This window comes from Tasmannia lanceolata, unplaced genomic scaffold, assembly GCF_043159265.1.
Source record: "Tasmannia lanceolata isolate RefF3 unplaced genomic scaffold, GAP_Taslan_0.1 ptg000006l, whole genome shotgun sequence".
NCBI classification, from domain to species: Eukaryota; Viridiplantae; Streptophyta; class Magnoliopsida; order Canellales; family Winteraceae; genus Tasmannia; species Tasmannia lanceolata.
Genome location: NW_027518683.1, coordinates 16,446,767 through 16,462,768, shown reverse-complemented (window position 1 = coordinate 16,462,768; position 16,002 = coordinate 16,446,767). Strand labels below are relative to the sequence as shown.

The 16,002-nt window shown below is 36.4% G+C and overlaps 2 protein-coding genes and 1 long non-coding RNA gene across 3 annotated transcripts; 2 read left to right on the top strand and 1 right to left on the bottom strand.

Moving 5' to 3' along the window:
- Window positions 1–1,872: 1,872 nt before the first annotated feature.
- On the bottom strand, window positions 1,873–5,969 carry LOC143879916 (uncharacterized). Its single transcript, XM_077382609.1, has 2 exons — window positions 3,265–5,969; window positions 1,873–2,668 (listed from the first exon to the last, which is right to left on the bottom strand). Exons 1-2 carry the CDS (start codon window positions 5,948–5,950, stop codon window positions 2,223–2,225), a joined length of 3,132 nt encoding a protein of 1,043 aa, XP_077238724.1. The 5' UTR covers window positions 5,951–5,969; the 3' UTR covers window positions 1,873–2,222.
- On the top strand, window positions 5,029–6,798 carry LOC143879917 (uncharacterized). Its single transcript, XR_013251436.1, has 2 exons — window positions 5,029–6,243; window positions 6,362–6,798. It is a non-coding gene; the product is annotated as an uncharacterized LOC143879917 (long non-coding RNA).
- A 4,671-nt stretch (window positions 6,799–11,469) lies between these two features.
- On the top strand, window positions 11,470–14,326 carry LOC143878435 (uncharacterized). Its single transcript, XM_077380728.1, has 4 exons — window positions 11,470–11,766; window positions 13,331–13,370; window positions 13,464–13,624; window positions 13,706–14,326. Exons 1-4 carry the CDS (start codon window positions 11,569–11,571, stop codon window positions 14,045–14,047), a joined length of 741 nt encoding a protein of 246 aa, XP_077236843.1. The 5' UTR covers window positions 11,470–11,568; the 3' UTR covers window positions 14,048–14,326.
- The last annotated feature ends 1,676 nt before the right edge of the window (window positions 14,327–16,002 follow it).

Here is a 16,002-nt window from a genome sequence, read left to right as displayed (position 1 = left end):
CACTATTTATATCGGGGCAGCGGCGTGGACTGTCTCCAAGGTCTTCAAACATCCCTCAAACATTACACACCTACTTGCGACCCACTTCATCAAACAGCACCTATTTCAGTCACTCTTCTTGCGACCCACTGGTTCGGCTGCGACTTGGAATTCTGCAAAAGGGGGAAAATCTTAAACTTTTACTCTCTAGATTCATTTACTTATCAATATTTGACTGATTAACTCTTTAAATTTTCTTCAAGCAAATATTATAAATCTCTCTATTTCTTGGATTCTCCCTTCTGTCGTTGCCTATATATTACAATCTCTCTTTTTCTCTATTTCTTGGATTCTCCCTTCTGTCATTGGGTTTCCTTAGTTAGCAGTGCTTCCAAAGAAAGTTGCACACATATACTTTATCTTAACGGAATAAACTCAGCATTGCCTAACTTCCATTGAATTATGAAGTTCTTATTTTCATATTTGGTTGTTGTTTGGGTGCGTACCCAGTACGCATCCAAAGAGTACCCAAGCGCACCCACACCCGATACGGGTGTGTGGGCCTCCGGAGAGTACCTGTGCTTCTTAGCTAGGTGACAATGTTTGAGACTCGAGCCTTTGAAATTTAATTAATTTGGGACTTAAGAAATTAGAACATGGAAGTTTGAAATTTGGGATAACATGGGGGCCTTTGATCTTTTGGAATTTTAACTTTGATTAAAAATATAAAGTTTAGTTTTAAAGTTTGAGATGTGATAGTTTCAAAATCTATAATACCATCATCTTCTTAATTGACCTTTTGAAATATAAATTTCAATTTTAAAGTTTGAGATGTGATAGTTTCAAATCTTGAATACCATCATCTTCTTCTCAATTTACATTTGAATTTTTGTCTGGACTTGAATTATTAAACTCTAATTCATGATTTTCATGAATTTACATTTCCTTACCGATATTAAAGTTTATATGCATTGTCTACATAGTTTTTCTACCTTTTGTCCCATTTCACTGTATTTACTGTATTTACTGTATTTTCATGTTGTAGTTTTTTTTCATATTTATCCAATAGTAGAAAAATATCCCTCGTCAGATCAATTCCCAAGTGAAAATGTAACCGACTAGTTGAGTAGAATCCCGAGTTATACAAACTTGAATATGTCTGTTTTCGACATTCTTTACCACTTTGTGCTCTAGTAAGTGTTGAAGGATGGATTTTGATAGATGCAAAATAACAAAATCGAAATGGTAGAAATAATCCCAGGTAGGAAAAAGAAAAGTTCTTGCATAGATAAATGATCACTTTTCTCAAGCGAAAACTAGATTGTTATTGGAAAATGAATTTTCCAGCATTTGATCAAATCATTTTCCTTGGAAAAAAAATTCCATAATATTTTTTTCATGTTTTTTCTAGGAAACTTGCAAACCCTGTAGACCTGGATTTTTTTCCATGGAATATTTTTCCACAACTCTCGTTCCTTAGATCCAAACCACTTATAAACAGTTCTTTCTACAAATCATTTACAGTTCTCTACACAGTTACCTATTTGTAAACGACTACACCTAAGTATGGCTTATGCAGTGCCCAAAAATACATGAAACACCTTATAAAATAGCAAGAATTTGTGCCTGAGTCAACACTGAGCATATGAGAAATAGATGAATTAAAGGATAGGCTCTAGCAAACGCATTATTACAACTTGGCATACAACACATTTTAAGAGACATTAATTACTAAGAGAAGCCTGAAAAATGGAAACTTGTTCCTAAGAAAGTCTAGAAAGGTCATTTTACCAAAGTTTTGAAGGCCTAACACCCCATACTTAACCATCTCCATCAACACGATCCTACTTGCCACTTTGAGCATGTTCTGTGTATCCAATGCTTTCTTTTCCTTTTGAGCATGATAAGGATGCATGCAAAAACAGAGAGAAACAAGATTAGAACATTGAATAAGGATGTACAGAAGAAATTTGCTTTGGTAATTTATAATATTCATGGTTCTTGGAATACAATATATCTCAATCTCCACAGGCGATCACAAAATTATTAACGTACTCAAAATATAGGGAACAGAAATGAGTGGGGAGAGAAAAAGGTAGAGGCCTTCTTATAGATTAAAAAGATACAGAAATATTTGCTGTTTTTCTTTTTACTAAAAAGATCTTGGAAGCATGTTGGAAGTTTTTCTTAGCAGTTCAATCCCCCATGAGCAGATGTCCAAAAAAATATATAGCTAACAATATCTAGACAAGGTTAGATGCACCATTACCTAATAATGAGGAAACTTTTGGTTTCTTTGCATGGATTCCAACCCTGAGAAATATTTCTCTAATTGCATTCATTTCCATGGTAACATCTCTCATCTCCATCCGTGCTGTTGGTAATTCCAGAGAACACGAGACGCCAATGCCAATTATCGAAACCAAGCACTCCTGTATTCTATTTCTCAGTTCAATGCAATTATTCTCTCCGTTGATAGATGCTTCTTCTTCTTCCTCATCTTTGAGCAATAGAGGATCAACGATCTCCATAACTCTCGTGGGTAAGGCCATCTTAGCGAATTTATGAAGGCTTAGACCGTCCTTAAAAATTTCAGCAGTGGGACTCTTTCCTGTGAACATCTCCAATAAAAGTATCCCGTAACTGTACACATCCCTGTGTGTAGATACTTGGCCACCCATACCATACTCTGCAATTCACATGTCTCTTGTCTTGTTACAATGGTAATGAGTAAGGAACTACCAAGATGCTTAGAGAAGCTGGGATTAAAATCACTTAATTAGACAGGTCAGCGCTATTTTTATCATTTTTCTGAACATAGAAAGCATAGGAGCATGAAGGAAGTTCCTCTCACTAGTTCCATGTTAGACAAGATGTGGATAGGAGACGAACCAGAGGCGAAAGGGTGCACAAGATATAGCTAATAGGAATAACATATCCCAGTAAAAATAATAATAATCTATGTTGCCCGCTAGAAAATAAATGAATGAGTGAGATTTTGTGCTTCTGGAAGTAAAAATTAATCTACTGACAAGATGGATTAATCATTTCAATTGAAATACATTTAGCCGTATTAGTTAGCCCAGCATATATCCATCATCATTTGACCTTTCAATATAAAACTTCTATCGTGATTGCAGTTGATGGTCTAAATTATTGTGAGTGTGTTGATGGGTGTAGAAGTATCTATTTTGCTGATTCGTCTGATTTTCATTGAGCAGCTATTTGATTATTAACAATTTTATTAAACAAATCTTAAAACTAAAAAATGAATGAAAAACTTACCTGGAGCAACATACCCAACCGATCCCTTTACTCCAATTGAGCTGGTCTGATTTAGGGAAGAACTATTGATAGTCTTAGAAAAGAACCTTGCTAACCCAAAATCAGCAACATGAGCACTCATGTCATTATCAAGAAGGATGTTGCTCGGCTTTATATCACAATGGATGAGTGGTATTTGGCATTGGTGGTGAAGATAATCCAGTGCAGAAGCTACATCAATGGCTGCATTCAGTCTCTCAATGAAGTTCAAGTATCTGAGTGAATCCTGTCCATCTGCTTTTGGATGCAACCACTCCTCTATGCTCCCGTTTGGCATGAATTTGAAAACTATAGCTTTGAAATCATTACCTTTAAAATCCATGCTCGAGCAGGAACTTAAGATCTTTATGAGATTTCTATGTCGGATGTTTCTCAAGGCTTTACATTCGGCCATGAAACTCTTCAAAGCTCCTTGTTGTTGGAGGTTAAGTACCTTCACCGCAACGGTTGTTTCTTTGTCATCCAGAATTCCTTTATATACAGACCCAAAACTTCCAGTACCGATCAAATTGGTTGAAGAGAAACCATCAGTTGCTTTAAAGAGCTCCGCATAAGAGACCCGTAAGTATTGATCCTTCTTGTTGGGTTCCCTTCCAGGCAGCCTTGGCTTTCTCCTCCAATACCGTATAGTAAAGAAACATGATAGTAGAATCAAACATAAAACTGTACTAGTAACAGGAATTATTATTTTGAGAGGAGGAGAACTTCTATTTTTCTGTGAAGCATGGATGGAGCATGCGGGCAATTGCAGTTCTGAGACACCCCCACAGAGCTTAGTATTTCCAAGGATTGAAATTGCGCTTGCATTTGTAAACACCCCTTCTTTTGGCACTTCACCCTCAAAATCATTAAAAGACAAATTTAGATATTGCAGAAAAGGAAACCCCCCCAAGTAATTTGGAATCTCCCCAGAGAAATTATTGTATGCAAGATTGATTTCTTGAATAGCTTTTAAAGTACTCAACGATGATGGAATTGTTCCTTCAAAAAGGTTTCTGTCCATGTAGAGGTATTCCAAGGTTATGAAATTGCCAAGCGTGTTAGGAATTTCACTTGACAGCTTGTTTTCAGAAACATCCAATCCCATTAGGTTTTCAAAATTACCCACTTCCATTGGTAGGGAACCAGTAAAAGAGTTCTGAGCTATATTGAGGGAAGTTAACTGGGAGAGGCTAAGAATTGATTTTGGTATAATACCACTAAGGTTATTTCGAGAGAGGTCTAACACTTGTAGATGCTGACAATTAGCGAGAGTCAATGGTATGCTTCCTTGTAGGCTGTTTTCTAGTAAGTATAGTTCATTCAATAAAGTGAGGTTGCCAAGGGAGGATGGAATCTGCCCTGATAGTCTGTTTCGAGCCAAGGACAATCCCTCCAACCTCTGAAGATTCGCAATGGCAATGGGAATACTTCCAGTAAAAAAATTCCACTCCATAGCGAGGCTGGTTAAGCCAACGAGATTCTCAATCCATGAAGGGATGCTTCCATATATTTGGTTCCGTCCTATTGCTAGTATTCTAAGCTGAGTTGACAGGTTAACACAGGAGTTTGGCAACTGACCTCTTAGCTTGTTTCCATCTATGGTCAATACTTCTAGGCTGCTACAGTTGGATAAAGAAGTGAGAAATTTCAAATCATCATTTTGCTTTGTTCCGAGCCTATTAATTTCAATGTTTAATTTAATGAGACCCTGCAGGTTTCCGAGATTCATGGGGACTGTTCCACTAAGATCATTACGGGATACATCAAATAGTGTAAGCCTCGTAGCATTGGATAACGAAGCTGGAATGGATCCTGTAAACTGGTTCATTCCCACAGTAAGTGATTGGAGATTGGGAAAAGTGAGGCCAATATCAGATGGAAGGCTTCCATACAGTTGATTATCTGCCACATCAAATAGATAGATAGACGAGAAATTGTAAATCTGGTGAGGGACCATACCAGACAGTTTATTTTCAGAGACTTGAAAAACTTGCAAGCTCGTGAGTTTGCCTAGCTCATCTGGAATCCTTCCCTCCAGATTATTTCTTGTTATAGAAAAAACTGTGAGAGACGAAAGATTGCCGAATGAAGGTGGGATGCTTCCGGTAAGATTATTAACCCCAACAGCGAAAAAAGTGAGCTTTGACAAAGCACCTAGCTCGACAGGAATGTCTCCTACAAGATTGTTGTATGTTAAACTGATGACGCCGAGGTCCGGGCAGTAGGTAATATTAGATGGAATTTCCCCTCCCAATGAATTTTTGGCCAGATTAAGATACTGTAGCCGGAACAAACGACCAATTTCTCTGGGGATTTCTCCATGGAAGCTGTTGTTTACGAGGTTGATTTTCTTAAGGAAGGTGAGGTTTGCTATATAGGGAGAAATCAGACCTACAAGGCTCTTCGAAGTTAGGTTTAAGATGGTAACCCTCTGATGCAGGCGACTGCATGTGATTCCTTGCCACTCGCAGAAATGGAGAGTAGTGTTCCATGAACTCAGGATGCCGAGAGGATCGTCGGTTATTTGATCCTTGAAGGCAAGCAAAGCTAGTTGATCAGTTTGGTTTCCCAAGCTGGTAGATTCTGAGCATAGGATGTTCATGCTTAGGAGAAGGGAGACATGGATGATAGACAAGCAAAAGACCCTTATGTGTGGGAGCTCCATTGGACTATAGAAACCTTTCCTCATGTTATGTATTTATTGTTAAGGGAAGGAAATGGAAGCTGCTTTACGAAGTGGTTGAAGTTTCAATATTTTTAGTTTGTTGACTACACAATTTATAGTGAAAGGGCCTAATTGCTCTCTGCCTATAATATTATCATACTTGGTGGTTTCTTGCTGAGTAGGTTATATGGGGTGCTTTGAAGAATTCAACTGAACAAAGTTAACATCTTAATCAATCTAAGGGTCTTTTGCTTTGAAGAATTCAACTGAACAAAGTTTACTTCTGAATCCAAGTAAGGATCTTTCATTATTTTGGAGATTTGACATCCAATAAGAAAAAATTATTGGAGTGATTATATATTAGATTAGACAAATGACAGAGAAAGTTTTTTTTTTTTTTTTTGTTAATAGGGAAATTGCCCCGATCACCTCATTGAAAATATTATTTATTCAATACTTTTGAAGGGTTACTTTCATCCAATGCCGTGTTGGCTGGGCGGAGAGACCTGATCGGCATTTGCCGCATCCTGTCACGTGTGATGGCTTAAGTGGTGATTACATTTTTTTTTTTTTAATTATCTTTAAAATAGGGGTTTTTGTCATATTTACTTTCATTTTTATTTTCGAAAAGTGTTGACTACTGTGTCTAGATACTGTTGTTCTTTGCTTTGTTTTACACTTTTCTTAATTAGCTTGGCTTTTAACTGCCGATCAAGGAAAAGTGCTTGATAAAGTTTAGGAATGTAGAAGGGAGATCAGATCATATGTGCTTCAGACCTGCAAAAACGAATGGTCAGGATATTCATGTAGCTCGACACTTGTTATTGATATTAAAGAATTGGGAACCAGCTGCAATGAGAGTGATGAAGATTTTAATTTTCATAGGCAGAGGAAAAGAATGTAATGTTAGTGTTAATTTTCTTTTATGTTATTGTGTTACTTCTTCTTTCTCTTCTTTGTATTTTCATAGGCAAATGAGAGATGATAGAGGCCTGAGAGACCTAAGGCGAAAGGCCATTCAACTATTCAAGGATGAATGGCCTTCTAGGTGACAAATACCAACAGCATGCCTCTCTTTCTATAATAACAAGAAAGGAAGTTTCTTTGACTTCATTACATTAACTGATGACTATTCCACATATATATTTATGGTTTTCGGGCGTGAAGTCCAGCATTTTCAGAAAGTACAGTGGGGCCTACTTCTCAGGATGATATAAAACGCTCATTTGTTGAGCTGCAATATAAATAGGCCGTACCTCATAGATTATCTGAAAAATACTGGACTTCATGCCCATTCACCTTATAAATCTGATGAGACACCAGTCTAATTTATTTTTTTTATTTATTTTTTTTATTTTTATTTTTATTTTTATTTTTGAGTTTAAAATGTGAAACTATGAAGTAGTTCTCTGTTCATTTAGAGCATGGTTTAAAATTTCGACCGAAATCCGAAATTTTGGATTTCGGTGGAGACCGACACCGTAATTGACCAAAACCAAAACGGTCATTTATTTCGGCCGAAATTTCGAAATTTCGGTTTTTCCGAAATTTGACCCAAGAAAACTGTTTTTTTAATATTAATTTAATATTTTACCGAAATTTTGGTAATTTCGGCCGAAATTTAATATTAAATAAAATATTCATTTCGTATTTTGTACCAAATTTTGACCGAAATTTTGAAATTTCAAATACCGAAACTGAAATTTTAAACCTTGATTTAGAGATAGAAAACAAAGGTAGATAGACTGCAAGGTTAGAATAGTAAAGAGGGGCTATAACTGAAAGCCTGATATTGATTACTTGGAAACTTTCTCACAAGTAGCCGTGTTAAAGTCCACAAGAGTTTTATTAACCATACCAACGCATTATAATTATGGGATTTGGTAGATGTATGTCACAATCACCTTTTTCAAATAGTTTCATTCAAGAAATTGACACATTGCTGCTAAAAATCAAGATATTGGGATTATGTTCCAGCCATAGGGTTTTGAATCTGTTGTTCATGATAATCAGTCAGTATGTGAGCTGTTGATATCAATGTAAGACATAAAATAGGCTTCTCTTAGGTAGAATATCCATTTTAATGGGGTACTCAAAATGTTTGGCTTCTCAAAAAATTTGAATGAGGCTTGCATCTATAAGAAGGCTAGTTGGAGTGCAATGGCATTTCCGGTTTTGTGCGTGACGATGTACTTCTCTTTGACAATGGTGTACAAATGTTATCAATTGTTAAGATCTAATTTTCTAGCAATTTTTCTATGAAGAACTTAGGAGAGTCATCTTATATTTTTGGTCTCAGATTGTACCATGGTTTTAAGTTTCGGTTTCGGCTAAAATTTTGGACGTACCCAAAACCGAAATTTCCGGCGAAATTTGGTATTGACGCACGAAACACCGAATTTTTGGGACGAAATTCAGTATTTTCGTTCGAAATTCTTTAATGGAATAAAAATTATTATTTTATTATAAATTTCGATGAAATTTTCAAAATTTTCAAAATTTCGAACGAAATTTGGTAAATTTAAGGAATTTCGGTTTCAGTACCTTTTCATTTCGGTCCTCACCAAAATCCGAAATTTCGGATTTCGGTCGAAATTTAAAACCATGGACTGTATACAGAGAAAGAAAGAACAAAATTCTAGGACTCTTCCAAATGAATTATCGGGATTAGATATATTGATAATGATCAATGTGTGGGATTCCAAGATATAGTTATCCTCTTTAGGCATGTACCTATTCAAAATGATGTCCAAGAAACCATATGAAAATGAAAAGATGAATCAATATTCTACTGAGCTAGTAAGAAGCTCGATGTATGCTATGTTATGCACAAGAGCAGATACAGATCATGTTATGAGCATAGCGAGTAGATATCAATCTAATCCCGATCCAGAGCACCAGAGTGCTGTTTGATATATCTTTAAATATTTAGGAGCATTCGACACTATTGCCTAGTATATAACGACGATGTTGATTTGACCATACGGGATATACCAATTCAGACTTTTAGTCTGATGTTGATGTTTACGATAATAAATCCTAATTACATCTTTGCGTTTGGGAAGGGAGCAACAGCATGAGATTATTGCAAATTCCACTCCTGAGATAGAATGCATACCCGCTTGCGAAGTTGTTAAGGAGGCAATGTGGATGTGAAAAATCACTCTTGAACTTAGTGTGATATCATTCTTGCAAATTCCACTCCCTATATGCTGTTTTGCAACATTAATAGGATAATCGCAACATTAGTCTGATGTTAATGGGATGTCGATTTGGGATGGGACCAAGATCGTGGGGTCACCTCATGATGTTCTATACAATCAACAATCTTCATCTAGTATACATTGAGCTAAAAAAATACCGTTTTACCATTGACAGTAAAAATGACTTTCTGCAGTTGTTTTATCTGCATTGCATAGGAATGGGGATAAAATTACTCTTAGATGATTAGAGGAATGATAGAATGAAGGGCGCCCTTGAAAAAATCAGCTGGTTTTTGCAAGGGCGCCCTTCATTCTATCATTCCTTAGATGGATTATAGTTACAAATTGGTAATAGACTATTTCACTCTTTACAAAAAGGGGCCTCACAGGATATTTTGATCCGATTCTTTGTCGTCAATCTCACCTTCATTGGATGATCATACGCCCTTGATCTATCAAGCCTTGTTTAGAGTTACGCCAAATAAAGTAAACCATTGATTTTTTTTGCTACTGATATTGTCACTACCATGTTTTGATAATTGCTCAGTCATCTTGTCTTTTATCATCTAAACAGTAGTCAAATGTTGTAACAGTTCCGTAAAAGCTCTAAGAAGCCAATTAAAAAAGAAAAGACAAGCTGAGTTTGTGCAATTATTAAAACATCGTGGTGCCAATATCGCTAGCCTTATTTTTTTGTAATTTATCTCATGCATGAAATGTTCGTTGGGGCATGGGACCATGACCGTTGAGACATGTCACAATCGTTTACAAGATTATGCATACATGTCTACGTGTAGGACTTGAAAATTGATCAGATGTATCGAGTGTGTGGGACTTGAAAATTGATCAGGTGTATTGAGTGATGGAATTTTTATACGGTGGTTTGCTCATTCATGAGCGTAAAGGGAGGGTGGCATCTCTGTCGTGCTCCCATTGTGCGCATGACCGCACTGCCCCCACATAATTTCACTTTGGTTGCACAAAAGCCAGGATGACTTAGGGGTTTAGCTTGACATTTGGTTGCCACATCAGCAAAACCCATTATTTGGTTGCCAATATGACATTGAAATCCCTTGAGGACGACTAGGGATGTCTTGTGGTTAAAAATTATATGTGGGATGATGTGTCACCCTTGTCTAGTCCCTATCAAATTCAAGCCAAAAACCATAATAAAGTGGAATTTTTTTCTTGGATTTCTTAGAAATGATGCTTTTTGTCTCTTTCTCTCTCTCTCCTCTTTATATTGGTAAAGACATTCCGTACCACTACTCTACAAGGTTGACTATATTTGGAACTAGATCAGATCAGTGAAAAAAGATCTGATTTTTAAATCTATTCCGCAAGACATTATTTGGAAATCAATATTTGTGACAATTACCTTCACCCACGTCTCTCTCTCCTACAACATCAGCATGAGAATGATTGATGTATTTTGTATTCAAAACTCAAATCCAAGTCCAAAAACAAAAACATGAGGTATCCAAACGTGGCCCGATGTAAGTTCCAGGTAAATCCAAATGATTGTCTCCTCCGTGTTGACTACTTACACCGCTATGGATGCAGTAAATACCCGCTATGGTGTTGAGTTCATATGGGTGGCGACAACCCCACCCTAAGTAGAGTATACAATGTTTATTAATTTTGTAGTGCAATCAATCACCTAAATGATAAATATTGAAATTTTGGTAATGGAGCCGCATTAAAATCTGCGTAATAAAAGAAGATGAGGCCTATTTCTTGAGATGAGCAATTCCCATTTGAACAAGTGCAAAAAACTAGAACATAGGCCTTCACGTCAAATAAATGAGACTGGTAATTTAAAGGTTGTTCACAAGAAAGTGAAAAGGGTGATATCTTGGTGACACACACAGTAAAATCTTTACCTCTATTTGGGAAACAAAGAGACACTTGTGTAGAGTCCCTCCTAATACTCTCTCAAATGAACCTACGCAATGATATGGGGCACTTTTCTCATAAAAGGGAAAGTAACTTTTACTCTCCTTCTAACAGTGACTTTCTGCCTAGCTGTTCTCTTTTAGGATCAAATCAAACGGTAAATATTAGTTACCACGCTATTCTGATGGTATGATCAATGTTCATGTTGTCGCTTTAACATTTTTAGTTACGGAACGGGTCCCTATAATAGCCGAGGAAGAAACGCTCTGCAAAATCCTAACAAATAATCCACGTGTCTCGAGATCTTGCAAATCAATCTCCACCCTACAGCTGGCATTCTCTACAAATCGTAGCCGCACTCCAGTCACTCTTTCGTCCCTCGCTTATTTAAATCCATCACAGTCCCCACAATAAGCTACACAGAGAGAGAGAGAGAGAGAGAGAGAGAGAGAGAGAAGAGAAGTTGAAATGCTTGAAGAAACTCAAAGCTAAAGTAGAAAAAAGAAAAAAGAAATTGATATGGATGCCCTAGCAAACCCTAAGATCTTGAGTGAGAGTTGCAGAACCAGAGATTTCTCTTATTCGAGAAATCTTCTTCTTCTTCTTCCAAGACCTTCGATTTCCTTCCTCCGATCCTATTCCGGTTTCTCTGTTTTACAACGATCCATTTTTTCACAGAAGAAACCCTTTCGAGCCGTATTATTATCATCTTCGGAGGTATTCTAGTTGTTTTATGGTTTTGGATCTTGCTATCTGGCTTTAATGTCTGATTTTGTTGATTTGGTTTGTGGTTTCTACACTCTTGTTTATGTTTTCGCTTAGTCCCTTCTCTTGCTTTCTCCAGATTTTTGTTATTGTTTTGATTGTTTCATGTTATAGTTTTCCTTTTATTCTATTCTTCATCTGGTTGATATGTTTTTTTATCCTGTAAAATCCAGTTTTATTTCTTAAGCTCTATTTGATTTCATTGCTTTGGTTATGTTTTTCTTGGTTTTGCTTAGCAGTATCTATATGGTTAAGACTTAAGACTAGGCATGGGAGTAAAGGAAAATGATCAGAATCAGATGGATCTGATTAAGATTGATCATCTTGTTTTGAAGGAGGGGAAGATCTTGTTTGTGCTGGTAGACACAAATGCTGTTAGAGTAGATGAGATCTTCACCGTTCGATTGTCTTGGTGGTAAGCAGATTAGAAGATGTAATCTAGAGTGATAAGAAAGTAGCTTAGATTAGGATGTTTCTAATTTATCTCTTTCTATATTTTTTTTTAATCTTTTGAGTGTTTTATATAAACACTCATTAGGGCTTTTGTATTGTATCCAAGATTTAGTGAAAATTTTCAATTCTGACATGGTATCAAATCTACTTTCCTATCACTCGATTAGCTTTTCTAATTTGCTTTCCTAATCTACCACCAAGACAATCCAATGGTGAAGATCTCATCCAAGGTTTTAAATCTCGGTTTCGGTTTCGGTTTCGATACGAAATTTCGGACGAAATCTTGTAAAAATTTCACCGAAATTTCCGAAACGTTTCACCGAAATTTCGGGTGAAATTTTGTACTTCACTGAAACGTTTCACCGAAATTTCCGAAACGTTTCACCGAAATTTCCAATTTCACCGAGATTTCCAATTTCACCGAAATTTTCGAAATTTCACCGAAACGGCCGAAATTTCTGAAACGTTTCGGCGAAGTTTGGTACTCTTCCGACTCACTGTGAATTTCGTTTCGTTTTCCACCAAAACCGAAATATTTCGGCCGAAACGTTCCGAAATTTAAAACCATGATCTCATCTACTCTTAAAGATGCTGATTTAAAGTCTTTGAGAGAGAGAAGGCTAACCAGCTGCTGTTGCATGTTAGCTATATGCCTAAAAAAATTGGATAAGTATCATCGAGCTCTTTAAATGTATCAAGATTCTATTAATTGTAGAAATAATTGATCAAGGCATGACTAGATATCAGTGTGGGTGTGGTCAACTTTAAGTTCCTTAAAGTTTTCTTCTGTTGAGATCTCAAGGAAGCTTTAAAAAAAATTCTTGACCTGAATATGTGCTTACATTGAACTAAACTTGCTTACAAAATTGGTTCAGCATGACTAGATATCAGGGAAGGTGTGGTGAAATTAAAGTTCATTATAGGTTTGTTCTGTTTGAGATCTCAAAGAAACTTTTTACCTTTATTCTTTACATCGATATGGGCTTAATTTGAACTGAATTTGCTTACAAAATTGATTCAGCAATTACTTTTTAATTTGACCCTGTTAAGTTAATCAATGCAGGCAGATGCAGAGACCGTAGACACTCAGCTCCAAGCAACATGTATGCTTAGTACTTCTAATCTTCCCAATTAACTTGTTTTTCACTTATTGATTCGATACTGATTCCATTTTATCAATCTCTGCCACATTTCAGATGCATTGAAAACTGTCCATGTAAAATTCAAATTGCAGAAGGCATGTCTCTTCGGTCAGCAATTTCTCCTGGTGGGGGATGATCCCATTTTTGGCTTGTGGGACCCATTGAATGCGGTTCCATTGGATTGGTCCGAAGGCCATGTTTGGACAATTCAACTGGTGAGAAAGAATCAATGGATACAAAACAATTCAAATAACTTTACTGCAAGTTCTGACATTTTGGCTCTGTATTTGGATTAGGATATACCTATTGGGAAAACAATTCAATACAAGTTCTTACTCAAAGGTATCACTGGAGAGATCGAATGGCAGCCTGGCCCAGATCTGATTTTAAAGACTTGGGAAACCAAAAACACTATTGTCATTTTGGAAGATTGGGGAAATGCGGAGCTTCAGAAGATTACAGAGGAGGAATTGGTGGCCAATCTCACAAATGAAGGAGTAATATCTGTTATCACCGAGAACCCAATAAGTCTGAACAATAAAGAGAACCACATTATCAATGAAGAAGGTTCTGCTCTCGTTCCTGGCTTCGATTCTGGTTCAACTGATGAAGCTGATGACCCCATGTTAACTGTATGATGAGACATGGTTTTCATTTTCTTTTATCAATTCCTAAACAAGCTGTTGAGACAATTGTGTTCTGTTTAGTCCGACTGGTTTAGATTTTGCAAACCTTTTTTATTTCTCCCCTTTGTGTTTCCATTTCTGCTGCCAGGAAAACAAATATGACCTGACTTGCCATTGTGTTGAAATCTTGTGTTCATTCCGAATCTATGATGCGCAGATACTACTGTGTAATTACCTGCAAAACCAGAAGCATATTGATTCCATACATAATTGGCATCTGAGATTTGGATCTGTTAAATTTTTCTGAAGTAATGGTTTCATAGATTGAATTGTCCTCATCAGCATTACATGTTCAGTTATCTTTGTTTCTTCGATTAACAATCGAATTATAAATTCCAACATCTCCAGGAAGTTTCATCAGCATCTCTTAACAGAAAATTACTGCAGTTATATTTTTACGAGTGCCAAACGATTAAGTATCTGGGTGACCCAAATTCAAATACTTGAAATCATTCATGACAACTAGAAATCTCGCTTATCTTTGTTCCGTTTAGCAAGAATCAGACTAGTTTTATCGTTTAAAAAAAAAGAATCAGACTAGTTCAAATATATTAGCGGTCCCTAAATTGAGTTATGAACTTTAATTTAATAATTAATCCATCCATGATATTGATAGCAGTATGCATTCGATTAACATCACTTTTAGACATTAACACCTTATTTTAGACTCTTTTCCATTAAAAAAAAAAAAACAGTTATGTGGGGAGCAAGACGCTGAGACATTCCATAAGAACCTGTCTGAAGAGAAAACTGTGATGAAGCAAGGTAATAATAGCCATGAAGAAAAAGTGAAAAACTGCATTATTCTTCATGGCTTAGTTCACTGTTTCCACAACAATGAAGAAAAAAAAGTCACCATTCTCGTGCATCCATTCACCTACTGGCTTTGCAAACAGATCAGAGGCATTCATGGTTCTATATCAGAATTGTGGGGAGCAACTCTAATTCGTTCAAACAAATCAGCAGTTTTATCTGCGCGGAATTAAAAACTTACAAGAACTGGGTGAATGTCTTTCTCCCAAAGAGGGTTGGAAGCAAAACGGGATCCCGTGCTGAAAAAAATACACGGGATCTTCTATCGTGACACCTGCTCATAAAACAAAAAAAAGTGGGTCGCGAATCTCGACTACATATTAAGATTGCCAAATCAATTGACCATACTTGTCCCGTCTTTATTTTCTGGAAGGGATCCAGTTTTAGAAGTGTTTTCTTTCTAGCATGTGTTTATGTTTGTTCATTCTCCACAACCAACTAGCGAAATAATTATAAACTTCAACGTTGAGAATTTTCTATTGTTTGATGGCCGTCTCATTTTTAAGCATTTGCTTTTAACTAGCAAAATATTCATGGTTACAAAAACGTGAGTAATTGAAAATTTTACCAGAAAGTTTCAAGTTTTTATGCCCTGTTTTGAACTTTTAAACTCTCAAATACCTCTTTTGGCACTACCCGTAGGTAGTCCTAGTATGAATTAGATGAATAAGACAAAATCTGCTAAAAAATGAGCCTATGTGGCTGTTGTCTCCTGCAAAAGTGAGCTTTGAAATTGCCTATCAAATTCTTATTATTAATTTATTCTTAATTTGTAGCCAATGCTTTCCAAGTATTGATCCTTTCGGCCACGTTTTGATACCTCATGTTTTTGTATTTGGATTGGGGTTTGAGTTTTGGATACAAAATACATCAACCATCCTCATTCTCGTGGTGTACAAGAGGGGATGTCTGGCTGCATCGAGAAGTAGCGAGGGTGAAGGCAATTGCCACAAATATTGATTTCCAAATAATGTCTTGCAGAACAGATTTGCAAATCGGATTTTTTTAACTGTTGTAGCTGATTTGGAAATCTATGGATCTGATATATATCCAGCAAATGTGAGAAATCCAAATCTAAAACTTGTATCTAAACA

Bases quoted from the DNA above. Each gene is read 5' to 3' on its own strand.
- LOC143879916 (XM_077382609.1), bottom strand. From the start codon at position 5,950: ATGGAGCTCCCACACATAAGGGTCTTTTGCTTGTCTATCATCCATGTC. The intron at 2,669-3,264 runs GTAAGTTTTTCA...TGTGAATTGCAG, and splicing joins GGTTGGGTATGTTGCTCCAG to AGTATGGTATGGGTGGCCAA.
- LOC143878435 (XM_077380728.1), top strand. From the start codon at position 11,569: ATGGATGCCCTAGCAAACCCTAAGATCTTGAGTGAGAGTTGCAGAACC. The intron at 13,371-13,463 runs GTATGCTTAGTA...GCCACATTTCAG, and splicing joins CACTCAGCTCCAAGCAACAT to ATGCATTGAAAACTGTCCAT. The intron at 13,625-13,705 runs GTGAGAAAGAAT...TATTTGGATTAG, and splicing joins ATGTTTGGACAATTCAACTG to GATATACCTATTGGGAAAAC.